The 27,121-nt window shown below is 48.4% G+C and overlaps 1 protein-coding gene across 4 annotated transcripts in view; it reads left to right on the top strand.

Moving 5' to 3' along the window:
* The window catches only part of DACH2 (dachshund family transcription factor 2), a 330,161-nt gene extending 304,496 nt beyond the window's left edge, over nt 1-25,665 (top strand). For all 4 annotated transcript variants that reach the window (XM_040442443.1, XM_040442441.1, XM_040442440.1 and 1 more), the window contains 5 exons: nt 1,952-2,097; nt 2,336-2,483; nt 4,663-4,806; nt 5,439-5,504; nt 25,473-25,665. In XM_040442443.1, coding sequence (XP_040298377.1) covers nt 1,952-2,097; nt 2,336-2,483; nt 4,663-4,806; nt 5,439-5,504; nt 25,473-25,510 — 542 coding nt within the window. In that variant the 3' untranslated portion in view covers nt 25,511-25,665. The remainder of the gene's footprint in view (nt 1-1,951; nt 2,098-2,335; nt 2,484-4,662; nt 4,807-5,438; nt 5,505-25,472) is intronic.
* The last annotated feature ends 1,456 nt before the right edge of the window (nt 25,666-27,121 follow it).

Genomic DNA, 27,121 nt, shown 5'->3' with positions numbered 1-27,121 from the left:
CAGTGACCATCTCTATGGCAGAGTGCAGTGAATTTGCTCTGTAACTTATGTTATGTTATGTGATGAGCTGTGACCATCAGCTATAATCATCACTGGCAGGGTGTAGTGGGCATGCTCCTGTAACTTGTGCAGGGAGGGGGAGAAGGTAAGCAGTGACCACCTCTATGGCAGAGTGCAGTGAATGTGCTCTGTAACTTATGTTACGTTATGTGAGCTGAGCTGGGACCATCGGCTATAATCCTCACTGGCAGGGTGTAGTGGGCATGCTCCTGTAACTTGTGCAGGGAGGGGGAGAAGGTAAGCAGTGACCATCTCTATGGAATAGTGCAGTGAATTTGCTCTGTAACTTATGTTATGTTATGTAAGCTGAGCTGGGACTATCAGCTATAATCATCACTGGCAGGGTGTAGTGGGCATGCTCCTGTAACTTGTGCAGGGAGGGGGAGAAGGTAAGCAGTGACCATCTCTATGGAATAGTGCAGTGAATGTGCTCTGTAACTTATGTTATGTGAGCTGAGCTGTGACCATCAGCTATAATCATCACTGGCAGGGTGTAGTGGGCATGCTCCTGTAACTTGTGCAGGGAGGGGGAGAAGGTAAGCAGTGACCATCTCTATGGAATAGTGCAGTGAATGTGCTCTGTAGCTTATGTTATGTTATGTGAGCTGAGCTGTGACCATCAGCTATAATCATCACTGGCAGGGTGTAGTGGGCATGCTCCTGTAACTTGTGCAGGGAGGGGGAGAAGGTAAGCAGTGACCATCTCTATGAAATAGTGCAGTGAATGTGCTCTGTAGCTTATGTTATGTTATGTGATGAGCTGTGACCATCAGCTATAATCCTCACTGGCAGGGTGTAGTGGGCATGCTCCTGTAACTTGTGCAGGGAGGGGGAGAAGGTAAGCAGTGACCATCTCTATGGAATAGTGCAGTGAATGTGCTCTGTAACTTATGTTATGTGAGCTGAGCTGTGACCATCAGCTATAATCATCACTGGCAGGGTGTAGTGGGCATGCTCCTGTAACTTGTGCAGGGAGGGGGAGAAGGTAAGCAGTGACCATCTCTATGAAATAGTGCAGTGAATGTGCTCTGTAGCTTATGTTATGTTATGTGATGAGCTGTGACCATCAGCTATAATCCTCACTGGCAGGGTGTAGTGGGCATGCTCCTGTAACTTGTGCAGGGAGGGGGAGAAGGTAAGCAGTGACCATCTCTATGGAATAGTGCAGTGAATGTGCTCTGTAACTTATGTTATGTTATGTGATGAGCTGTGACCATCAGCTATAATCCTCACTGGCAGGGTGTAGTGGGCATGCTCCTGTAACTAGTGCAGGGAGGGGGAGAAGGCAAGCTGTCGCCATCAGGTAGGATTGTCTAGACTGGTTATAATTGTAACAAACCCTCAGCTGTGGGGAAAAAAAGCATTACGTCTGTAGATATATTTAGTCTATGAGAGAGATATATTTAGTCTACCAGAGATCTTGAAAGTGGTGAGGAATTGAAACATAAGGTAAATGTTCAGCGATGAGTCCAGATCTGGAGGTTCTTGTGTATGAATGTGGCGGCTGCGCTGTGTGAGCGGTGTGTGCGACATCTGCTCCAGCCGAGGCTACTGACATGTTCCCCATCCCCCACAGTGAGCAGGAGTGATATAGGGGTACCCTGTGATTAATCGGCATTGAGCGCCCCCCAGTCACCCCCGAGGGCGGCACCGGTGACCTCGGGGGGCTCCAAGCTTTCTCTGAAGCTTTAAACTTTGCAAATGACTAAAAAAAAAGACCAAAAACTTGCAGCGATAATGAGGCCAATATCTGGTCTACGCAGCGCCCTCCGGAGGCCACTCGTGACTTCTCCCCTACTTTGGCGTTTTGTCTGTTTTTCTGACCGTTTTTCATAGGTTTCGATGCGTTTACACCTGAATTTCTAATGGTTTCCTTCCTTTGTTATTGCAGACGACATCCAAATCGCCATCCCCATCATAAAACCGACCTTGGAGAAGGTTCAGCTGGCCGGACAGACCTTACCTCCCGGATTCCCTGCGCCATTTCTCTTCGCGGACGGGCTGTCCTCCGTAGAAACCCTTCTCACTAATATTCAGGTACCAGCTCTCACGAGGATGTTCTGGGACTCACTGCTTCATTTGAAATGACTTAATTCACTGACAGCAAGCAGCTACTCGCACACTGATGGGATTGTTACCTCTCAGAGGAATTCTTAAAGCCGATGCAATTGTAACAGCCCCTCAGCTGTGTTAGCAGGATGAGAATTACCCGACTCTGACCCTTGTGTCTTCTCTTGGGGTACTGGTTTACACTTTTGCTCCCCCTTTTTTTTAGGGCCTTCTTAAAGTGGCAGTGGACAATGCCAGAGTACAAGAGAAGCAGATCCAGCAGGAAAAGAAAGAGTTAAAGATGGAGCTGTGCCGGGAGCGAGAGCTGAGAGAGAACCTGGAGCGGCAGCTGACCGCCGAGCTCCAGAGCCGAGGTGAGCCCCGCGATAATGGGGGGCATAACGTTACCCCCACGCTCCTTTAAATAGGTCAATCATTGAGCTGAAGCTTCGGGGCCACAATTGTAAGCTTTAGGGGTTCTGCCGATCACACGGGCAACGGGGGGTTAACAGCGAGCGGTATACACTGGATATATTGGCTGGGATCCGCTGTGAGTTATCGCCCCATATGGGATGTGCCTGGTCACATGAAATAGTTAGTGCCCCATCTGTGGGCTCTGCGTGACTTACAGCCCGATCCCCGGAGTCAGCAGCCGCAGCGTCTCCCGCGGATCGGCCGTCAATCTGCTTTAATTACAACATGTAGCGGTTTTACTGCATCTGCAGGAAGAGGGGGTGCAGGGGGACCCCACGGGATGCCAGGATGAGCGGAGTAATACAGCCTGTGATGTCATAGGCCCAGCCAGCTTAGATTGTGATGTCATACGTGGTTCGTATCCATGAGTTTTCCGTATCCTCTTTTTTGGGAAATTACACTTGTTGCAATTTTTGCCACTAGAACAATAGAAAAGTAACATTGTGTCAGCGGGAGCCAATCCGCTTCGAGGAGGTATGATCGCTAATGATCGGTGATTGCTGCGACTCGTTACATCTACATGGAACGCTCCAGGCGGCATATGATGCAGGGCGGTACCGCTGACGCAGTATTGCACTGTATGGCGGTCATATATAAAGGCGTCTGCAAGGCTAAACTCATGTTCCTGATGTTTTCTAGACCTTTGCCCCCTTATTCACTATCCCAGCGCTCTATTGTACCACTATGGATCTTATGTGAGTACTGTATTGCGGTACTATATGAGCAAGTGCATTACATGACCATATATATTATGTGGCGGTAATATTTAATAGCGTATTTAAGAGAAAATTCAGACTTTTGCCCCCTCCTCTTCTGATCTGTTATCTTCATGCAGATTCTGGGGGGGGGGGGTGTTCAGTCCGGGGCAGCTCCACGTGTCCTGGACCACCCTCATGTCTGCGCAGTCTTCCCGGATCGCTCGGCGGCCGCCTCGTCCCAGTATCTGCTCGCTATGATTCATAAAGTGCAGGAATTTACAGACTCATTTCCTTCTCTCCATATATTTATTTCTGAGGATTGTCTCCGATATAAAGTCTCATTTCCTTCCATTTGTATATATCATCGACACGCAGTAAAACGACTGCAGTGAAATACGGCGGCGGCAGCGAGCGCAGATCTCATCACCAGAGCATTAGTCTTAATTGCACGCACTGCGAGGAATATTTATAACCACCGGGGGCAGCGACGGATCCACGTCTCATAGGTCAGAAGTTATCACCGGGGACCCCACAGAATTCCAGGATTCCTGGGATTTCCAACATGGCGGCTCTTAGCTTCACTGGATCATTTCCCCTTGTGACGCCATTTAAATCGGGGGCCCTCCCAATAAAAAATAAAAATCCCCATCCATTACCAAAAGGTGCCTCATGGAGGTACACTGCTTTTTTGGGGGATCTGTGGGGGTACATAAATTCTTGTATGAGAAGGGGTCTGAGGACTACTAAAAGCGGAGGCCCCCTTAAGGAGCTGCTCAGGTCTACAAGCTTAAAAGTTAACACCACCCAAAATACAGCAAAAGATATTAGTTAGGGAGTAGTCACAGAATGTGGATGGTGGAGTTCCACTTTACTTATACCCATCCATAAACTCCAGTCACATCCAAAGCTGCATCCATGATTCTACTGCTGCCTTTGCATGGTGGTAGATGCAGTCATTTACTTTATGGCTTCTGCTTTGGATGTGAACAGAGTAGATTCTAGCAGAACGTACAAACCTTACACATGGATTTCAGCCAGAAACATGGGTGCTCATGGCTCATACAAGGGGGAGGGGGCCGGGGGGATAAGTTGTTACATTGTTGCAGTTCTCAGGTGTTGTTGCCAGTTTTGGATAAACACAATTTCCCGTACTGTACGCAGCGGAGCCTTTACTGTATGGATTTAGTCAGCGGCTCGGAGTTGGGAGCGGTAAATGGATTACAGTCACAACCTCCATATCCTGCAGCTATTACCCGGGGAAAGTGATTATCGCCGTGAAGCGAGCGGAGGCTTTTGTCGCTGAAACGCGCGTGTCTGACTCACAGCAATATTCCTGGGGGACGGGGATGACCGTAACGCCTGCAATTCTTCTCTCTTACAGCAACAATTCAGAAGCGCTTGAAAAAAGAGAAGAAAGCGAAGAGAAAATTACAAGAAGCCCTGGAATTCGAGTCGAAGCGGCGAGAACAAGTAGAGCAGGCACTTAAACAAGCCACGGCGGGAGACGGCCTCCGGATGCTGAACGGTAACGAGCTCGATGAATGGGCCGGCACGAAACGAGTCAGGAGCCGGGATGGGGGAGGGGGGGTTCTATTAATTACCATGATACCTGGAAGTATAAACAGATGTAGCAGAGTCGAGTTTGCGATCCAGCGCAGTTTAGAATCAGGTAATAGGAGGTTTGGATTTGTGGCGATTTACAGGCCGTATTCGCGCCAACTTGCGGCTCACAACACGGCCACACTTCCCTTCGTTATGTTACGGGGTGGCGTACTGCCATCATCCGCAGCCAAAGTCGCCATCTAGCCGTAAAACTTGTACAATGACAAGTTCTGCAGCTTTCTAATAGACTTTGTATTCATATTGCTCATCCTTTATAAGATCTCTGCTTACTGTCAGTCATTAGGAACATGTAGAGGCTGACAACCCATCCTGCTCTCACACAGCAGAGGTTTTGTTACAGACCATCCTCTGAGGTACACATATTGGCAGCACAAATCTATCTCTTTGTCTGTTACAATGTATCAGTGGTTCAGGTTCAGCTCACAGAAGGTTGAACTGGATACAATTGTAACAACCCCTCAGCTGTGAGAAGTATTGGGTCAGAATTGGGTTTGATTGATACATTGTTATGACATTATTCCATTTGTCTTTCAGACGCTTGTATCCCCGAAATGGAAACAGAGCACAATGGCTCCCAGCACGACAGCCCGCCCATGCAAGGTAACAGATGACCGCGCCGCCTGTGCCGCCATAACGCAGGATTACCCGCCATGTCCCTTAAACCCCCGGGATTGAGCTTGTCATGGTCTCTTTTATTGCTTTGTGTCTTCAGCTCAGCAGAAAGCTCAATAATTTACTGGTCTGCCGGTGACTGCGGCTCAGCCATCCTCGTCACGAGCGGCCGATCGTCGTCGCAATGTGTCAGTTTTTTTTGTTGTTGTTTTTTTATTTGACCTTTTGCATACAGAGAAGATTCGTGAGATGGGATGTAGGGCGATCACGAGTGTTAATTATACCGCAGAGTGCCAACGCGGGCACAGAGTGGCGCATTTCTGTATTCAGTCACACTTAAAGGCACAGTACACAGAGTAATTGGGTACTAGTCTAGAGAAGGAAGGGACACAGCAGTTATAATGTATCCTTCTCTGGCTACATTGTTGCAGTGTTGTAATAATTGTGTCACATCAGGTGATTTATGGCAGAACATATCCCTAATATTACGGAGCAATCCTGACGTGTGCGCCTAGTGCCCGTCAGATCGGAGGAACCGCAGATACGACCAAATTAAAGGAACTCTCCGACCCGCTCGGGGAGAAAAGTCAGAAAGCAAGTGGTAGAAAATCCGTTTTATTTCATTGTAGCCCCTAATGCACCATTGTCAGCTGCCCTATTATAAGCTTTTACCATCCTGGGCGGAGCTTCATTGTCACATGGTCACCTGCAAATAATATAATTAGAAAACGGAGCCTGACAACGCCTTGCTTCTATGTAAATACAGTTGTCATGGAGATTCCAATGGCTCCGAGCTGCTACAATGTAGGAACCAAATTGTATCCGTGACCACAGTGACCCACGCACTGTATTAAAAGGGGTTGTCCAGGATTAGACAAACAGCACCACCCCAATCCACAGGTCGTGTCTGGTACTGCAGCTCGGCTCCATTCACTTCAATAGAACTGAGCAGTAACCTATAGACCATGTTTATCCCTATGTCCTATGACCGCACCAGGATCCGCCGCCCAGGACAGGACACCCACAGGTACCAATTAAAAGGAGCCTCTCCCTCATTCAGTGGTTTCTGTCCTGGGAGGATAACCTGCAGGTTTTTGTATTATGGGGAGTAGTTTCTCCCTGGATTGGGCTGGGCAGAGGTGTGCGCCGGGCGAGTTCCCCGCTACGCACACCTTGAAGACGGCACACTGCATCTGATGGCGGGGGCAGCGATGGAAAGCGGCGGCGGGCAGAAAATGTGTTTAAATACAAGGGCGGATGGCGAGCGGGGACGCAAGTAGAGGACGCGGCGGTACCCACCGGAGGCGCAGCAGGCTCGGAGATGCGGTAGAGCGATCCCTGCTTCACCTCGTGGCGTTCGGTATCTCGCTCTCTAAAAAATAACACCGTCACCACAGACAGAGAGGTTCTGGAGAAAAGTCCGCTTTAGCTTTGCCAGATTCTGATGTTTCCAGTTCTGAAGAATTCCTAGAAAGCGGGGAAGTAGATGCATCATCCGAGGATGACGAAGGTGGCGGTCGACCAGTTTTCCCCATTCAGGATGTAGATCATCAAAATGCTAAAGAAGTCCGATCTGTTCAGGACATCATGTTTGAGGGGCTACAAACAAAAAAGAAAAGAGCGTTTTTTTATCCATAAAAACATTGAGGCCACGATTAACAGGGAATGGAAACATCCGGATAAACGCAGTTTCATCCCAGGGTCGGTTAAGAGAAAATATCCCTTTTAAAGAAGGTGATTGTTCTTTATGGGATGAAGCCCCCAAAGCCAAAGTCACTCGGAGATCCTCGCTGCCTTTTGATGATCGCGGTCAACTCAAGGAGGCGATGGATAGGAAGGCGGATAGTTTTTTAAGAAGAACTTGGGAGTCCATTGGGGCGGCATTTAAGCCTAATATCGCTTCTACTTCTTCGGCGAGAGCACAAATTCTGTGGATTAAACAGCTGGAGGCTCAGATAAGGGATAAAACCCCCAGAGATAAATTATTATGATCCCTTCCGGCCATCTCTTTGGGCTGATGTAGTTAGACTATCTGCTAGGGCCGCATCTGGGGCTAATTCTGCTCGTCGAGCATTATGGCTGAAAAACTGGTCGGGCGATGTGGCCTCTACAAGTCGCCTTTGTAGCATCCCGTGTGAGGGTTAATATCTGTTTGGCTCAGCTTTAGACGACATCCTAGAGAAAGCGGGAGATAGAAAAAAGTGTTTTCCATCTTCCTTTCTTCCTTCTTTCTTTTGTAGACAGAAAGGGGCAGGCGGTTTAAGGATAGGGAAAAAAGCGCGGGGAAAAAGAACGATAAGTGGAAATTTTCCAGATCCAGAGCAAGGGGGTTTTTTGTTCAGGAATCAGCCCTCAGATCCTACCAGAAAAGATAATCCACAATGACGCCAGGGTGGGAGGAAGATTCAAAAATGTCCTCCCAGCCTGGACAAAAATAACAAACAGCGACTGGATCCTTCGATCGTTAAAAGAGGGATTGAGGATAGATTTAAAGTGTTCCCCTCCAGGAAAAGGACGCTCAGTTCAGGCCTCCTTAGAGGTTTTCCATCTTCTTCAGAAGGCAGCGCTTATTCCATGTCCAGAAAGAGAAGAAGAGACGGGATACTATTCCACTGTGGAGACTACAGGACGATTATAAACCCAAAGTCTCTAGACGAGTATCTACAATACAGACAGTTCAAGATGGAGACAATGAAATCAGTAGTGGAGCTCCTCTACAAGGACTGCTTTATGGCGGTATTGGACATCAAAGATGATTGCCTATTACCATCTTCCAATTTTTCCGGAACACCAGAAATACAGGATAAAGTATGTGAACCCTTTGGAATGATATGGATTTCTGCACAAATTGGTCATAAAATGTGATCTGATCTTCATCTAAGTCACAACAATAGACAATCACAGTCGGCTTAAACTAATAACACACAAAGAGTTAAATGTTACCATGTTTTTATTGAACACACCATGTAACCATTCACAGTGCAGGTGGAAAAAGTATGTGAACCCTTGGATTTAATAACTGGTTGAACCTCCTTTGGCAGCAATAACTTCCACCAAACGTTTCCTGTAGTTGCAGATCAGACGTGCACAACGGTCAGGAGTAATTCTACACCATTCCTCTTTACAGAACTGTTTCAGTTCAGCAATATTCTTGGGATGTCTGGTGTGAATCGCTTTCTTGAGGTCACAGCATCTCAATCGGGTTGAGGTCCGGACTCTGACTGGGCCACTCCAGAAGGTGTATTTCTTCTGTTTAAGCCATTCTGTTGTTGATTTACTTCTATGCTTTGGGTCGTTGTCCTGTTGCAGCACCCATCTTCTGTTGAGCTTCAGCTGGTGGACAGATGGCCTTAAGTTCTCCTGCAAAATGTCTTGATAAACTTGGGAATTCATTTTTCCTTCGATGATAGCAATCCGTCCAGGCCCTGACACAGCAAAGCAGCCCCAAACCATGATGCCCCCCCCCACCACCATACTTCACAGTTGGGATGAGGTTTTGAGGTTGGTGTGTTGTGCCTCTTTTTCTCCACACATAGTGCTGTGTTTTTCTTCCAAACAACTCCACTTTGGTTTCATCTGTCCACAGAATATTTTGCCAGTACTGCTGTGGAACATCCAGGTGCTCTTGTGCAAACTGTAAACGTGCAGCAATGTTTTTTTGGACAGCAGTGGCTTCCTCTGTGGTATCCTCCCATGAAATCCATTCTTGTTTAGTGTTTTACGTATCGTAGATTCGCTAACAGGGATGTTAGCATATGCCAGAGACTTTTGTAAGTCTTTAGCTGACACTCTAGGATTCTTCTTCACCTCATTGAGCAGTCTGCGCTGTGCTCTTGCAGTCATCTTTACAGGACGGCCACTCCTAGGGAGAGTAGCAGCAGTGCTGAACGTCCTCCATTTATAGACCATTTGTCTTACCGTGGACTGATGAACAGCAAGGCTTTTGGAGATACTTTTATAACCCTTTCCAGCTTTATGCAAGTCAACAATTCTTAATCGTAGGTCTTCTGAGAGCTCTTTTGTGCGAGGCATCATTCACATCAGGCAATGCTTCTTTTTTTTTTAGGGCAGGGCAGCTGTAACCAACACCTCCAATCTCATCTCATTGATTGGACTCCAGTTGGCTGACACCTCACTCCAATTAGCTCTTGGAGATGTCATTAGTCTAGGGGTTCACATACTTTTTCCACCTGCACTGTGAATGTTTACATGGTGTGTTCAATAAAAACATGGTAACATTTAATTCTTTGTGTGTTATTAGTTTAAGCCGACTGTGATTGTCTATTGTTGTGACTTAGATGAAGATCAGATCACATTTTATGACCAATTTGTGCAGAAATCCATATCATTCCAAAGGGTTCACATACTTTTTCTTGCAACTGTACCTCCGAGTGGCACTGAGATTTCAGGGGAGATCAAGACATTTTCAATTCCAGGTATTACCCTTTGGGATATCAATGGCCCCGAGAATATTTACGAAACTGGTCTCAGAGATGGCAGCCCGTGCAAGGGAGAAGGACATCCTGTTCGTACCATATCTGGATGACTTCCTGATTCTAGCCCCATCAAGTCAAAAATGTTTATATCATGTTCAGCAGGTGACACAGATCATGTTGACCTTGGGTTGGATCCTAAACGAGGAGAAGTCGAGGCTAGTCCCAGAGAGGAAGCAATGATTCCTGGGGATAATGCTGAACTCAGTGGTTCAGATCCTTTTTAACTCCAGAAAAAACCCAGAAGGTAAGGTCAGTGGTTCACTCCCTGATAGACAACCCTCGAGTTTCTATAAGGAAAGGGATGTCAGTGTTGGGAGCCCTGACCGCCTGTACCCCGGCTGTGCTATGGGCCCAGGTACATTGCAGAGCTCTTCAGTGGGAGATCTTAGGGGCTTGGTCGGGCGAGGCAAGAGACCTAGAGAAGTAAGTTTTAGTCTCAGCTCAGACATGTCAGGCCCTAGATTGGTGGCTTTCTCTGGACAATCTAACCCTTGGAGAATTGTAAACCCCCTTGTGATAACCACAGGTGCCAGCCCGCGGGGATGGGGGGCTCATGTGGGGGAAACTTTACTCCAGGGATTATGGGATTGCCCGATTTTGGACAATTCTTTAAATCTGAAAGAGCTCATGGCTGTCCTTCGATCCCTACAGGGAATTCTTCCCCTAATCAAAGACCGACATGTGAAGATATTATCCGACAATGGCTCCATTGTATTATATCTGAACCATCAAGGCGGAACGCGGTCCGAGTCTCTGGGAGCTCTGGCGGTTCAGATTTTTCCCTAGTAGAGGGGAGAGCCTTGTCCTTGTCGGCCCTTCACATCAGAGGGGTGGACAATTGGAAGGCGGATTATTTGAGCCGTCCGGAATGGTCCCTCTATCAATCAGTTTTTTTCCAGGATAGTCAGACTCTGGGGATTACCACTAATAGATTTGTTTGCCACCAGAGCAAACGGGAAGGTGGAGAATTTTGTCTGCCTGTCACCAGCTGACCTTCCGAACGCGGTGGACGCCTTGCTTCAGCCGTGGAGCCAGGTATGTTATATGTCTTTCCCCCTCTTCAGATTATCCCTAGGGTTCTGAAGAAGGTCAGAGAGGACAAGGCAAAGATAATACTCATAGCCCCTTTCTGGCCCCAGCGAGCATGGTTTTCCTGGCTGAGGATCGTGTCTATAGCCGATCCCTGGGTCCCGCCGGAGATCCCGGATCTTCTTATGGAGTCCCTTCTCATCCCCCAGTGAAGGGACTCATTTGACGGCGTGGCTTTGAGCGGTGCTTGTTGTTGGACAAAGGGTTATCCGAGTCTGTTGCTTCTACCATATTGCTAAGTAGAAAACCAGTAACCACCAAAATCTATGCCAGAACTTGGTGGGCGTTTTTTAAGTTCTTGGGTGCTTCTCCCTCTACTTCCTGTCAGCTCCGGCTCACTAAGGTTCTAGATTTTCTCCAGCGAAGTGTAGAGAAGGGTTTAGCATTAAGTGCGTTAAAAGTGGCGGCCCTTAGTGTGTTGTTTGACTACAGATTATCTTGTCATCCTTGGATTATTAGGTTCTGTAAGTCAGTATCCAGGAGTCTCCCTTCTAGGATGCTTAGGACGCCCCCTTGGGATCTCAGTCTAGTATTACAGGCAATGGTTAAACACCCTTTCGAGCCTATAGACACCTTGCCGATCAAAATGCTGACTTCTAGAAGGATAGGCGAGCTTCAGGCCCTCTCCATAAGTCCTCCATAGAATTTGTCTTAGACCCAATCCAGCGTTCCTCCCAAAAGTGGTATCGGACTTCCATAAAGCCCAGGGGGTGATTCTCCCATCTTTCTGTGCAGAGTCCAAAAATCCGAGGGAGGCAGAGTTTCACTGTCTGGATGTTAGGAAATGTGTTCTAGAATATATGGAGGCTACAAAAGACTGGAGAAAGTTCTTATTCGTTCTGTATTCCGGTCAGAACAAGGGAAGATCGCCTAGGAAGGGAGCTTTAGCAACAGGCTATTTCTCTAGCTTATCTTTCTCTGCAGAAACCTGTTCCTTCCGGGTGGTCGGCCCATTCTACCAGAGCAGTCTCTACCTCATTGGCAGAAAAAGCAGAGGCCTCCATACAGGACATAAGCAAAGCGGCGACTTGGTCTTCTGCTTTAACGTTCTACAGGCGCTATAGATTGAATTTCTCGGCGGTGTCTGATCTTTCTTTTGGGCGTAAGGCCCTTTCAGGCTGTGGTCCCCCCCCCCCTAATTTTCCACTCTCAGGGATATCTCCTGGTGCTGTCATAGGACGTAGGGATAAATGAGAATTACTTACCGGTAATTTGGTTTTCCGAAGTCCATGACCGCACCCTTCTAATTCCCCCCATTTTTACCTTCCTTTCCTCTTCCTAAAGTATTGGTGATGGGTCTGAGCTTCTACTTTCACAAGGTGTGCATAAAGAAAATAAAAATAATTTAACGCTAACCGAAAAAAGAAGGTTGGGTTGGCCCAAGCGGAATGAATGGATCGAAGGTGGTCTCTCGACTGGAAACCACTGAATGAGGCAGAGGCTCCGTTTTATACCTGTGGGTTTCCTGTCCTGCGCGGAGGATCCTCTCTCCTGGTGCCGTCATGGACTTCGGAAAATCAAATTACCGGTAAGTAATCATCATTTTTCTAATCCTGGACAACCCGTCTAACGATCCACTTTCAGTTTTTACCTGGTTTTCCATGAAAGGGGTCTCAGTTTGGACAATCCGTATTTGTGAGAAGGGTTCCTTCACAATAATCTGATCACAAAGCGCAGTCCTGTCAGAACAATCAGCTGCAATCTATGGGCGGCGAGTGTTCAGTTTCCCTGCAGCGCCCCCGCAGGAGAAATGAAGCATTACACAATGTCCATTCCCATCAGTGGACGGGACCTCCTGAGCGAGAGACGAGATGAGGACCCCCAGTATTCACCCAGGATCCCCCACTAGGGTGTGTGACAATGGGTCCCGTTCATAGCTGGCAGCGCCCGCGCTCCCGACCCTTTTTATCCCCACTTTGCATAATGTAAACAGTGGGCGTCACGGCATTTACCACCCAAATCAATGGATTTTGTAAATGACTTTGAAGCACAATTGCAGGAGCGGCAGAAGACTTTTTAAAAAAATTTTTTTTTCTTTTTTGCTGGTAAAAAGCAAATTAAATTAGAGAATCTTCCACAAGTCTAAAGAAAGCGAGCGGCAGCCATTAGCCGGAGCGTAATATTTCCTCTTTACTGCTCGCTGCCATTTAGTTATTATCCTATTGGAAATCTAATTATAAACCTTTTACTCCCCAGTCAAACTTCGCCGTTTTTGCAAGCTTAGCACTGACAAGTGAATTCATTACATTTGATTGCTCGCGCCCGGATTGACTGAACTTCTCGCCGAGCCCTAAAAGCCTGTTCAGTTTCCCCGATTCCCTGTTTGCACATTAGTGGAACAGCTCCTTTAATTAATTAGTATGAACAGCAGTAACATGAACTGCTGAACAGAAAATAACTTGCTTTTATGATCGCGGAGAGAATTTCCGTCTTTTCTTCCCGCCCGTTATACCTTTAGTTAAGTTTTGGTTTTGTTTTATTGGTGCAATCTGCATTGGATATAAAGTGTAAAAACATGGAGGCGCTGAGGAGGGGGAAGAGACGGGAGCAAGTGTCCAGTGTTCACCCAGGGCTTGGGAAGACGTGTCCACTTCCTATTTCTGGGAAGTTTCCCCCCCAATGACCTGATAATCTGACCCCTTCCTTAGAGATCCCCTCATTGGACGGCTGCACATTCATGTGATTGGTCTGCCTTTTAACCCCGCCCCCGAGGACCTCTAGTAGAGCCATATACCTCATTAGACCTCATTTTCATGTCCATGGACCCTCTTGAGATGGTTTTTGCTGGAAAGTAACCAGTAGATGCTAGGTGAGATACATATACCTCAGCGCCAATACTCCAGAGGGCTGAGCGGATAATCCATGTTCACCTGGCATTGAGGGTCCTCAGAACTGCAACCACCTGCCTGAACAAATGACTAGAAGCATAATGGATCCGTGAATTCCTGTGATTTACTCCAAAATCAGACCCAACCCCAACCAGAAGACATCCTTCCAGTCCTCCTCTGCCTGGTCTTGTCTGCATGTGCCCACTGTAGTCTCAGGGACCGGTTCATAGTTGGCTGGATTGATGCCCGCTCTGGTCTTCTGCTTTTGTAGCCAATTCTTAGGAAAGTCCAACGTTCTGCAGATGCCACCCTAACACACTGCTATCGGAGTTCCTATCCCTTGACCCAGCCCGTCCAGCTTCCTTTGACTTTTCTATATAAAGGGGTTTTACCCGCCAAGGACCTTTAGGATTCCCATAAATAATGTTCCAACCCTCTGCCCCATCTACCATTCAGTTTGAAGGAAAGTGACTGCACAGGCAGGACTACATCTCCGCTACAATCAGAGGCCCCTGTTCTGTACCTTGTTGGGGTCCCTGTTGTTGGTTTCCCTCAGTCACTCTGTTATAGCTTATCAGGTCCTTTACCTGATAAAGTGTTCTACAGTGCCCAGATAAATGGTGCCATACAGTGCCCAGATAAATGGTGCCATACAGTGCCCATATAAATGGTGCCATACAGTGCCCATATAAATGGTGCCATACAGTGCCCAGATATGTGGTGCCATACAGTGCCCAGATAAATGGTGCCATACAGTGCCCAGATAAATAGAGCCATACAGGGTCTGGATAAATAGTGCCATACAGTACTCAAATAAATAGTGCCATACAGTACTCAAATAAATAGTGCCATACAGTACTCAAATAAATAGTGCCATACAGTACTCAAATAAATAGTGCCATACAGTGCCCAGATAAATAGAGCCATACAGGATTTGGATAATAGAGCCATACAGTACTCAGATAAATACTGCCATACAGTACTCGAATATACAGTTCCCAGATAAATAGAGCCCATACAGGGTCTGGATAAATAGTGCCATAAGGTGCCCAAATAAATAGTGCCATACGGTACTCGGATAAATATTACCATACAGTACTCAGATAAATACTGCCATACAGTACTCAGATAAATACTGCCATACAGTACTCGAATATACAGTGCCCAGATAAATAGAGCCATACAGGGTCTGGATAAATAGTGCCATACAGTACTCTGATAAATACTGCCATACAGTACTCGTATATACAGTGCCCAGATAATTCCTCGCAGTGCCAATAGAATATCAGTCTGTGCCCCATCATGGGCGCACAGAGCCCCAGTAGTGCCCCTTTCTCAGTCTCGGGTACTGTACTGTATGTACCCCCTCGGCTCTCTGTACAGAATGATAAGGGGATGCCGCCGCCGCTCGTCTCCGCCAATGTTCTGGTGATAGGCGATCTGCGCAGTTAGTGTAGGGAACATGTTTAAAGCTGCATCTCCATCTCCTTCACGTAATGTAATGCACGTGTACAGCGCTCCGGAGGCTTGTAAGCCTGGAGATCGTGTTCTGCCAGTCAGCATCTCCGCCAGCGCCCGCCTGGTGAATTATTGAGCAGCTTCTGTCATTCCCGTCTGCGGTGGCATTTATCAGATGTCTCAGGCGTCCTTACAAGATATGGCGTTATCGCGGTTGTCGGCAGATCTGCGTATACGGGACGCTTGTCAGGGGATAGAGATTTCTGTACTAAAGGGGGACTCCACCATAGAGGATTGTAAGCAGTAACGTCAGCGTGGGAGGGTCCCTGGTCGGGGCACACGGCGACTATGGCTACGCAGGGATGACGGCGGAATTGTGATGCTACATGGCAACATAATGATGAATGTGCATTTTATTACTATGTAGCACAAGTGTCATGTGACCAAAGTCGCCGTGGAGCCGTAATCGCGCAGGATACGATCAGACTTCTATAAAGTCTCATTATTGTGTAAGGAAAAGTCCTACAACTTTCTCAGACTTTGTTTCTCACCATTTCCAAAATCTCTGCTTCTTGTCAGTGTATAAAAACAAAAGCACAAAAATCTGTCCTGAACGTGTGCAGCTGCACAGCTAAGGGTCTTGTTACAATGTATCAGTGCAGGTGAAGTGTGTCTGGTCTCCAGACCATTCAGCTCTCATTATCTCCTCTCGATTAAAGGCGTCTCCCAGCATATTAATGCTGAGTTCTTATCCTCAGGATAGGACATCCATATGTGGGAGGTCACAGGCTGAGAGTTACATAGTGGAAGGAGCAGGGTTCCCAGCAGCACAGAGTATTTCAGGAGAGGAGTGTGCTGATCTTGTGGAGGTCACAGGATGAGAGTTACATAGTAAGAGGAGCAGGGTGCCCAGCAGCACAGAGGATTTCAGGAGAGGAGTGTGCTGATCTTGTGGGGATCACAGGCTGAGAGTTATAGTGGAAGGAGAAGGGTCCCCCCAGCAGCACAGAGGATTTGAGGAGAGCAGTGTGCCGATCTTGTAGGGGGTCACAGGATGAGAGTTACATAGTGGAGGGAGCAGGGTTCCAGCAGCACAGAGGATTTCAGGAGAGGAGTGTGCTGATCTTGTAGGGGGTCACAGGATGAGAGTTACATAGTGAAGAAGCAGGGTCCCAGCAGCACAGAGTATTTCAGGAGAGGAGTGTTCTGATCTTGTGGGAGGTCACAGGATGAGAGTTACATAGAGGAAGGAGCAGGGTCCTCTCAGCAGCACAGATGATTTCAGGAGAGGCGTGTGCTGATCTTGTGGAGGTCACAGGCTGAGAGTTACATAGTGGAAGGAGCAGGGTCCCAGCAGCACAGAGTATTTCAGGAGAGGAGTGTGCTGATCTTGTGGAGGTCACAGGCTGAGAGTTACATAGTGGAGGAGCAGGGTCCTCCCAGCAGCACAGAGGATTTCAGGAGAGGAGTGTGCTGATCTTGTGGAGGTCACAGGCTGAGAGTTACATAGTGGAGGAGCAGGTTCCAGCAGCACAAAGGATTTTAGGAGGGGAGTGTTCTGATCTTGTGGAGGTCACAGGCTGAGAGTTTACATAGTGGAAGGAGCAAGGTCCTCCCAGCAGCACAGAGGATTTCAGGAGGGGAGTGTTCTGATCTTGTGGAGGTCAGATAGTATGAATATGTCATTGGCAGGGAACCCCCGCACCCCCCACTGTCCTGTCGTAGCTTTGACTCTGCATGTAGCCGGTTTCTGCTGCGCTGCGGCCATTGATGTAAATCCGTCGCGCTCCATCTTCAGACGATGCTGATCGGCGGGGTGCGGTGTGTCGGACATCGATGTCCTATTCCAGGCCTTCAGTACAGTCCTGGCCTACCCTTTAAGACTGGGGCTAGCAGGTTTCAAAAAGTCACGTAACCCAAAAATGTGAGCCCCGTGCCGTCATGTGACTATTTTAGAGCCGTAAACGGCAGAAGCGTCGCCTTCTCATGACTTTCCTTGTGGTCTGCGATGGCGGAGTTATGTCGAATGTGTTGTGACTGCCGCGTCGTCGACAATCATTAGATGCGATGTCCTGTTCCCATGTACCCCCAGCCCCAATTGTAGCAAACTCCCAGCTGTGAGACGGGTGTGTTTTCAGAAGCTGAAAAGCTGTACTGACCTAATACTTCTCACAGCTGAGGGTTTGCTGCATTTGTGTCCAGTCTAGACACCTTGTGTGAGATAAAACAGCCCAAACTATGTGTTTACCTCATAGAAGATTGGCTGCAATTGTAACAAACCCCAGCTGTAATAGATGTGCAAGGGTTTTCAGCTTCTGTATATTAATGATTGTTTCCATTCACTGACAGCAATCAATGATCTTGTCAATGTCGAAGGACAGAAACAACTAGAAAGCGTCAGAGCTGTTCGCTAATACGGCCGGCGATCTCCGCCCCAGGTTTTGCTTTCCGCTTCCTTTTGGATTATGGATTGCGGGCGACCGTGACCCGCACCGGTGACATCGTAAATCCATTGGCGCCATTTCTCCGGGGTAAAGCCTCCTTGACACAATGTAACAGCAGCGCAGCATTGAGATTGATGCGGCAGGCGCTCGTTCTCTCCGCGCCGCGCGGTGATTTAGCCGCAGCTTCTGCTGTAAACCGCGCGTCCTGAGGGAGAATTCCTATTATTGAAGGATTTTCGGCTCTCGGAGAATTTGTGAGATCTTCACTTTGTGTAAAATCCTTTCCAAATGCGCCGCTTATTAAGCCAGTCATGCATCGCGGGCAGCGGCTGTAAAGCGGGCGAGCGGGGCACCGGGGGGCCATCAGCAGCTTTTACTGTACACAATATCATTCCGACTGCCTTTATATAGTGATATCGCCCCCGGAGAGGCGGATTACGCCGCCTCCTAAATCTCCCGTTTTGCTCACCTTCTATAATGCGCCATTTAATGGGATGAAACCCGTGGAAATGAATATTTGATTAGAGCAAAAAAAAACAATAAATGAAAGCAGTTACTGAGCACAGACGCGCCGCGCCGGAACGCCATAAAGCTGCAGATCGCTCACACAGCTAAATGCTCTCCTGCGCATCTGGAGGAGCCCCCACAGCGGGCCCCTGACCCTCAGCTGCAAGGAAGGAGAGGGATCAATCATTGGGCGTCTGATGGGCCCCCTCTCACACTTAGAGTAACATAGTGGAAGGAGCAGGGTCCCAGCAGCACAGAGGATTTCAGGAGAGGAGTGCGCTGATCTTGTGGAGGTCACAGGGTGAGATTTACATAGTGAAAGGAGCATGGTCCCAGCAGCACAGAGGATTTCAGGAGAGGAGTGTGCTGATCTTGTGGAGGTCACAGGCTGAGAGTTACAAAGTAGAAGGAGCAGGGTCCTAGCAGCACAGAGGATTTCAGGAGAGGAGTGTGCTGATCTGTGGAGGTCACAGGTTGAGAGTTACAAAGTAGAAGGAACAGGGTCCCAGCAGCACAGAGGATTTCAGGAGAGGAGTGTGCTGATCTTGTGGAGGTCACAGGTTGAGAGTTACAAAAGTAGAAGGAACAGGGTCCTCCCAGCAGCACAGAGGATTTCAGGAGAGGAGTGTGCTGATCTTGTGGAGGTTACAGGCTGAGAGTTACACAGTGGGAGGAGCAGGATCCTCCCAGCAGCCACAGAGGATTTCAGGAGAGAAGTGTGCTGATCTTGTGGAGGTCCACAGGCTGAGAGTTACAAAGTAGAAGGAGCAGGGTCCCAGCAGCACAGAGGATTTCAGGAGAGGAGTGTGCTGATCTTGTGCATGTCACAGGATGAGAGTTAGGCTACATGCACACGACCGTTCCGTTTTTTGCAGTCCGCAAACCGCGGAATCCGCCACAAACGGAAGCCACCCGTGTGCCTGCCATTAACGAACAGGCGGCCCATTGTAGAAATACCTATTCTTGTCCACAAAACGGACAAGAATAGGACATTCTATATTTTTTTTGCCCGGCCACGGAACAGTGAGAACATTGAAGTGAATGGGTCCCGCACCCGAGCCGCAAAAACTGCGGCTCGGATGTGGACCCGAAAAACGGTCATCTGCATGAGGCCTTTCACAGTGAAGGAGCAGGGGTCCCTCCCAGCAGCACAGAGGATTTCAGGAGAGCAGTGCGCTGATCTTATGGAGGTCACAGGATGAGAGTTACATAGTGGAAGGAGCAGTGTCACCAGCAGCACAGAGGATTTCAGGAGAGGATGTGCTGATCTTGTGGAGGTCACAGGCTGAGAGTTACATAGTGGAAGGAGCAGTGTCACCAGCAGCACAGAGGATTTCAGGAGAGGAGTGTGCCTTATCTTGTGGAGGTCACAGGCTGCCTTATTCACACGTCCGTTGTTTCTTTCCTGATCTGTTCCGTTTTTTGCTGAACAGATCTGGACCCATTCATTTTCAATGGGTCCTGAAAAAAAACGGACAGCTCAATGTCTGATTTTTTTTCAGGACCCATTGAAAATGAATGGGTCCAGATCTGGTCCAGATCTGTTCAGCAAAAAACGGAACAGATCAGGAAAGAAACAACGGACGTGTGAATGGACCCTTACATAGTGGAAGGAGCAGGGTCCTCCCAGCAGCACAGATGATTTCAGGAGAGCAGTGTGCTGATCTTATGGAGGTCACAGGATGATAGTTACATAGTGGAAGGAGCAGGGTCCCAGCGCACAGAGGATTTCAGGACACGCCGTGGATACCAGCTCCCCTGTGTCTGCCCCCTGTGCCTTGGTTCTGGACTACGCAGCAGATTTGCAGGAATCAGGAGACGCTTCTACATGGAAACCTTAAATAATAAATTGTTTCCACTTTTTCCATCTTCATAAATTATAGAGAAAGTCAGCGCTTTGTTTACTCCTCTGATAAATTAATGATAAATTGCGATTTTTCAGGAAAATTCATGTTGTACTTTTTACATGAAGTATTTATCAGAATTCCTTATAGAGGAGATGGGGGAAGAGGCTTGCAGGTGACCGTTCTCCTAAATCCAGTGCCCTCTACACCTGGTGCCGATCTTGGGGTCCGGGGTCTGGAGCCTCCTCTTATAATCCTTCCCATACTCTCCAGGATCCAGGCAGCTGAGATATATGGTTCTGTTTGTGGATGGGTAAAGAGTCTACAAGTAATCATTCCATTCACTGACAGCTAGCAAACAGCCCTGATGTAGTCCTGTTCTCATACATTGTTGCGATGTATCCAGGACAACTCTCTTATCCTGATAGTTGGTTTCGATGTCTGAGGCTGGAGCGCAGACTGTTCACCGCACACTGGATTGTCTAGAGAGAGAGTGTAACAAACCCTCTGCTGTAAGCAGTTTTTTTCTGGGTTGCAGCCTATTGCTGATGCTATGACCTGATGTCACATAGAGATGACAGATAATGCCGCCTGCACTGTGTAGGGTCCATACGGGGGGGGGGCTCAGTTATATGCTGCTAATTATCGCCTTCCTGCCCCTAATGAAGCGCTGGCAGCTCTGGATTAACATGCAGGTCGCCGCGCTCCTTTGTTTGTGCTTCCAGATGTTTTGGCTGCATCTGCGCTGCGACTCCTGACAGCTCCCAGCTAAATGATAGATCTCTCATATTACGGCTGAAATGCATCCTGAAATTAGAATGTGGCAGGAGTCTGAAAAGCGCTCCAAGGACCAGCGTCACCTGGGGGGTCCGCCCGGGACCAGCGTCACCTGGGGGGGTCAGTCCGGGACCAGCCTCACCTGGGGGGTCAGCCCGGGGACCAGCGTCACCTGGGGGGTCAGCCCGGGACCAGCGTCACCTGGGGGGTCAGCCCGGGACCCAGCGTCACCTGGGGTGGTCAGTCGGGACCAGCGTCACCTGGGGGGGGTCAGTCGGGACTAGCGTCACCTGGGGGGTCTGCCCGGGACCAGCGTCACCTGGGGGGTCAGCCCGGGACCAGCGTCACCTGGGGTGGTCAGTCCGGGACCAGCGTCACCTGGGGGGTCAGTCCGGGACCAGCGTCACCTGGGGGGGTCAGTCCGGGACTAGCGTCACCTGGGGGGGTCAGTCCGGGACTAGCGTCACCTGGGGGGGTCAGTCCGGGACTAGCGTCACCTGGGGGGGTCAGTCCGGGACTAGCGTCACCTGGGGGGTCATCCCGGGACCAGCGTCTCCTGGGGGATACGTCCGGGACCCAGCATCTCCTGGGGGGGGTCAGCCCAGGACCAGCGTCACCTGGGGGGGTCAGCCCGGGACCAGCGTCACCTGGGGGGTCAGCCCGGGACCAGCGTCACCTGGGGGGGTCAGCCCGGGACCAGCGTCACCTGGGGGGTCAGCCCGGGACCAGCGTCACCTGGGGGGGGTAGTCCGGGACCAGCATCTCCTGGGGGGTCAGCCCGGACCAGCGTCACCTGGGGGGTCAGCCCGGGACCAGCGTCACCTAGGGGGGTCAGCCCGGGACCCAGCTTCACCGGGGGGGTCAGCCCGGACAGCGTCTCCTGGGGGGTCAGCCCGGGACCAGCGTCACCTGGGGGGTCAGCCCGGGACCAGCGTCACCTGGGGGGTCAGCCCGGGACCAGCGTCACCTGGGGGGGTCAGCCCGGGGAACAGCATCACCTGGGGGGGTCAGTCCGGGACCAGCGTCACCTGGGGGGTCAGTCCGGGACCAGCGTCACCTGGGGGGTCAGTCCGGGACCAGCGTCACCTGGGGGGGTCAATCCGGGACCAGCGTCTCCTGGGGGGTCAGCCCGGGACCAGCGTCTCCTGGGGGTCAGTCAGGGACCAGCGTCACCTGGGGGGTCAATCTGGACCAGCGTCACCTGGGGGGTCAATCCAAGAACAGCGTCACCTGGAGGTCATTGTAACCTGGGGTTTCCTTCTGGGACCAGCATGAAGTACAGGGAGTGCAGAATTATTAGGCAAGTTGTATTTTGAGGATTCATTTTATTATTGAACAACAACCATGTTCTCAATGAACCAAAAAACTCATTAATATCAAAGCTGAATATTTTTTGAAGTAGTTTTTAGTTTGTTTTTAGTTGTAGCTATTTTAGGGGGATATCTGTGTGTGCAGGTGACTATTACTGTGCATAATTATTAGGCAACTTAACAAAAACTAATATATACCCATTTCAATTATTATTTTTACCAGTGAAACCAATATAACATCTCAACTTCACAAATATACATTTCTGACATTCAAAAACAAAACAAAACAAATCAGTGACCAATATAGCCACCTTTCTTTGCAAGGACACTCAAAAGCCTGCCATCCATGGATTCTGTCAGTGTTCTGATCTGTTCACCATCAACATTGCAGTGCAGCAGCAACCACAGCCTCCAGACACTCTTCAGAGAGGTGTACTGTTTTCCCTCCTTGTAAATCTCACATTTGATGATGGACCACAGGTTCTCAATGGGGTTCAGATCAGGTGAACAAGGAGGCCATGTCATTAGATTTTCTTCTTTTATCCCCTTTCTTGCCAGCCACGCTGTGGAGTACTTGGACGCGTGTGATGGAGCATTGTCCTGCATGAAAATCATGTTTTTCTTGAAGACTGCCGACTTCTTCCTGTACCACTGCTTGAAGAAGGTGTCTTCCAGAAACTGGCAGTAGGACTGGGAGTTGAGCTTGACTCCATCCTCAACCCGAAACAGGCCCCACACAGCTCATCTTTGATGATACCAGCCCAAACCAGTACTCCACCTCCCACCTTGCTGGCGTCTGAGTCGGACTGGTGCTCTCTGCCCTTTACCAATCCAGCCACGGGCCCATCCATCTGGCCCATCAAGACTCACTCTCATTTCATCAGTCCATAAAACCTTAGAAAATCAGTCTTAAGCTCTTTCTTGGCCCAGTCTTGACGTTTCAGCTTGTGTGTCTTGTTCAGTGGTGGTCGTCTTTCAGCCTTCTTACCTTGGCCATGTCTCTGAGTATTGCACACCTTGTGCTTTTGGGCACTCCAGTGATGTTGCAGCTCTGAAATATGGCCAAACTGGTGGCAAGTGGCATCTTGGCAGCTGCACGCTTGACTTTTCTCAGTTCATGGGCAGTTATTTTGCGCCTTGGTTTTTCCACACGCATCTTGCGACCCTGTTGACTATTTTGAATGAACGCTTGATTGTTCGATGATCACGCTTCAAAGCTATGCAATATTAAGAGTGCATGCATCCCTCAGCAAGATATCTCACTATTTTTGACTTTTCTGAGCCTGTCAAGTCCTTCTTTTGACCCATTTTGCCCAAAGGAAAGGAAGTTGCCTAATAATTATGCACACCTGATATAGGATGTTGATGTCATTAGACCACACCCTTCTCATTACAGAGATGCACATCACCTAATCAGCTAACTTGGTAGTAGGCTTTCGAGCCTATACAGCTTGGAGTAAGACAACATGCATAAAGAGGATGATGTGGTCAAAATACTCATTTGCCTAATATTTCTGCACGCAGTGTATGTAATGCGAGGAAAGAAAACACACACATTCGCTGCACGACATTAATATCTCATTAACCCTGTTTGTACCGACATCTAAAGTAACAATAAACCTAAGTCAGGAGTGTGAGGTCATGTCCCCTTTATAGTTATGTCTGATAACCGGGAACAATAGATTCTGCAGGCTGTGTGTCCCTTTAACTTAACCCTATATACACCTATAAAGAATACCTCCGCACGTGATCCGCTGATCGCATGATGCAATAATAATCTGATCTCACAGGAAGTTTTTCAAAAAGAGTTTTCCAGGAAAAATAATATTAATGGACTAGTGGGGGTGAATGTGCCTGGACACGTGTAAGTGTATGTATAAGTAGGACACGTGTGTGCCGCTATAGGATACGGTATGTACTGTATGAGTAGCTTTGTACTGGTGTCTCTAAGCGTGTATGTATGAGTATGTAGGACATGCCTGCTCGTATGTGTAGAATTAGTGTGGTTAGGTCTATATCTGTATGGATGTAGGTGTGCACATGTATGTATGTATGTGAGTGTCCCTGTATGTGTGTATATATCATGTACATGTAGAATTATGATGTGTATGAGCAGGTTGGGTTGCAGCTGGTCATGTATAGGTCATGTATGTACAGTATGTGTAGGAGTGTAATGCATCAGGTTGGGTTGCAGCCGGTCAAGTATAGGTCATGTATGTAGAGTACATGTGTAGAATGTGTATGATCAGGTTGGGTTGCAGCCGGTCATGTATAGGTCATGAATGTACAGTAATGTGTAGGATGTGTATGATCAGGTTGGGTTGCAGCTGGTCATGTATAGGTCATGTATGTAGAGTACATGTGTTTTCTGAGCATGCTGATGTGATTCATGTTCCCTGACTGTGCAGTAATTGTGAAGTGATGAGCGGCGCCCTGTCCCTGAATATTGCATGACCCGGAGCCGGCGCCGCTGATGCTCCTGCATGTGAAATATTTAATGCCGCCTCCTTACTGCTGGAGGAACACGACCGCGTCAGTCACAGGATGGCAGATCCGCCTGTAATTCACTTTCCTCCCTGTTATTATTAATGTCCATCCTCTTTGTTCTTGGCGTAATATGGCGACGTGTACATCTGCTGCCGCCGCGGCCCTTAATGTAAATGGCGCATCAATCATTGCTGCATTACCCCCGGTAACGACCGTGGATTGTAACAGCAAAGTGCAGCACTGCAGAAACTGGGCGCAATCAATCAGCGGGAAGTGACGTCCCCGACTCTTGTGTTACACGTAGAGTGAATCCGCCGTCAGTCCGAGCAGGAAACGGTCGTCGCGCCAAATGTCACTGAATGGCCGCTTTCAGATCGGTCCGTATTGTGACTCAGGATCCTGATGATTGACCATCAGCATTGTCATCAGGATTTCTTCCTTCCTTCATTATTTATGCACAGACTATAATGTGCACAAAACTCGGACATACTGCGGATTTCAAAGACTGACGGAAATTATACGCTAATGTGAATAGCTCTATTCATTCACATTAGCAGCGGATCCTGGAACATAAAATCCGGACTTTATACGCATTGCACATACGCTTGTCTGAAAGCGGCCGATATTGACTCAGAATTCCACTTTGTTACAAAATGTGATGAAATGTTTTTGTTAAAAATGTAAATTTTTCAACTTAATTTTTCTTCTTGTTCCAGAAAACAGAGCGTACATAAAGCCTCCGCTCATGTACTGAGGGAGAGGACGCCGTCCAGCCAGGATGCGCATCACGCGAGGAATCTTTTCCGCCTTTCGCTGCCTTTGGTATGAAAGTAAAGATGGTGAAAAAAACAAAAAAAACAAGCATGAACGAGGAAGGATTTCTCTGAGCTGTTCCCGCAGTTGCTGCATCAACAACTGCCCCAGCAACGTGACGACACGGAGCGATTCCCGCGAGGCTTCCCGATCACAATGGCGGCCGATCATAGATCCAATCATGGGAAGAAAAAAAGAGACATTTTAGTTCTATTTAATAACGCCCCTCCTGACCCGACCGACCCCCTGTATTATGTCATTATTTATTTTTTTATTATTTTATTTTTTTGTTTATTTTACTTTTTTTACTTTTCTGGCTGCAGCACAGAATATATTTTTTTCCTATCCCCCCTCCTCCCCACTGCCTGGATTTGAGTCTCTTTTCTCTCCGTTGACCACAGAACAATGTCATTGCGTTTATAAAAATGGCGCTTTCCCGGAGCAGAGATTCATTACGTATGACATTTCGGACTAAGATGTGTGTACATTTTTTTAAAAAGAAAATTACAATACTGTAAAAATCTGAGAATGAGATGACGGATGATGAGCAACGGAGCCCACCCCCGGACCACCACCACCATCATCATCAGGGCGGATGCGCACACGGCCTTTATACTGTTTGGAAATGCGGCTCCGGTAGAGCGTTAGGCGATGGAAGCGTCGCCGTCCGGTTTCTCTGTTGTATCATATTAAGTTAAAGTATAACTTTGTTAAGATGTTCTTGCTAAGATTCAGTATTAAAACTTTTTTTTTTGTTTGACTTTTGAAATCTGATCTGATTTTAATGAAGGATTTTAAGGTTTTTCTTCTCCGTTAATAAATGAACTCGTCTGCAGCAGCAGGTACCAGGACCGCCCCCCGCGCCCTTCTCTGCCCCCTGCACACGTCCATGATGCCTGCCAGTGGCCATCCATGTTGTGTCAGTAGTTTTCACGGACCCATAGACTTCAATGGGCTTGTTTGGTTCGCATTGCGCGCCAAAATAGTGCAAGTCTCCTGCACGCATCTGATTCACTGACAGGATCTACTGTGCAACAGGGTCTCATTGCAATCTTAGGCTACATGCACACGACTGAATGTGTTTTGTGGCCCGCAAATTGCGAATCCGCAAAAAAAAAACGGATGACATCCATATGCCATCCGTTTTTTTTTTTTTTTGCGGATCCATTGTAACAATGCCTAAAATGGACAATAATAGGACATGTTATATTTTTTTTGCAGGGCTACGGAACGGACATACGGATGCAGATTTATTGAAATGAATGGGCCCACATCCTATCCGAAAAAAAAAACGGAACGGACACGGAAACAAAATACGTTTGTGTGCATGACGCGTTAAAGGGGTATTCCCATCTTAGACAATGGGGGCATATCGCTAGGATATGCCCCCATTGTCTGATAGGTGCGGGTCCCACCTATATCGAGAACGGAGCGGGGAGCGCAGCGACTGGAGGACCCCAGATTTCCCGGGGTCCATCCACCACCAAGCGCTAATCCCTGCCTCTCCCATAGAAGTGAATGGGAGCGTGCCGCGCATGCGCGGCCCATACTC

Source organism: Bufo bufo, chromosome 8 (assembly GCF_905171765.1).
Source record: "Bufo bufo chromosome 8, aBufBuf1.1, whole genome shotgun sequence".
Lineage (NCBI taxonomy): Eukaryota > Metazoa > Chordata > Amphibia > Anura > Bufonidae > Bufo > Bufo bufo.
The sequence above is the reverse complement of the archived record's forward strand: the minus strand, read 5'-3'. Positions and strand labels throughout refer to the sequence as shown.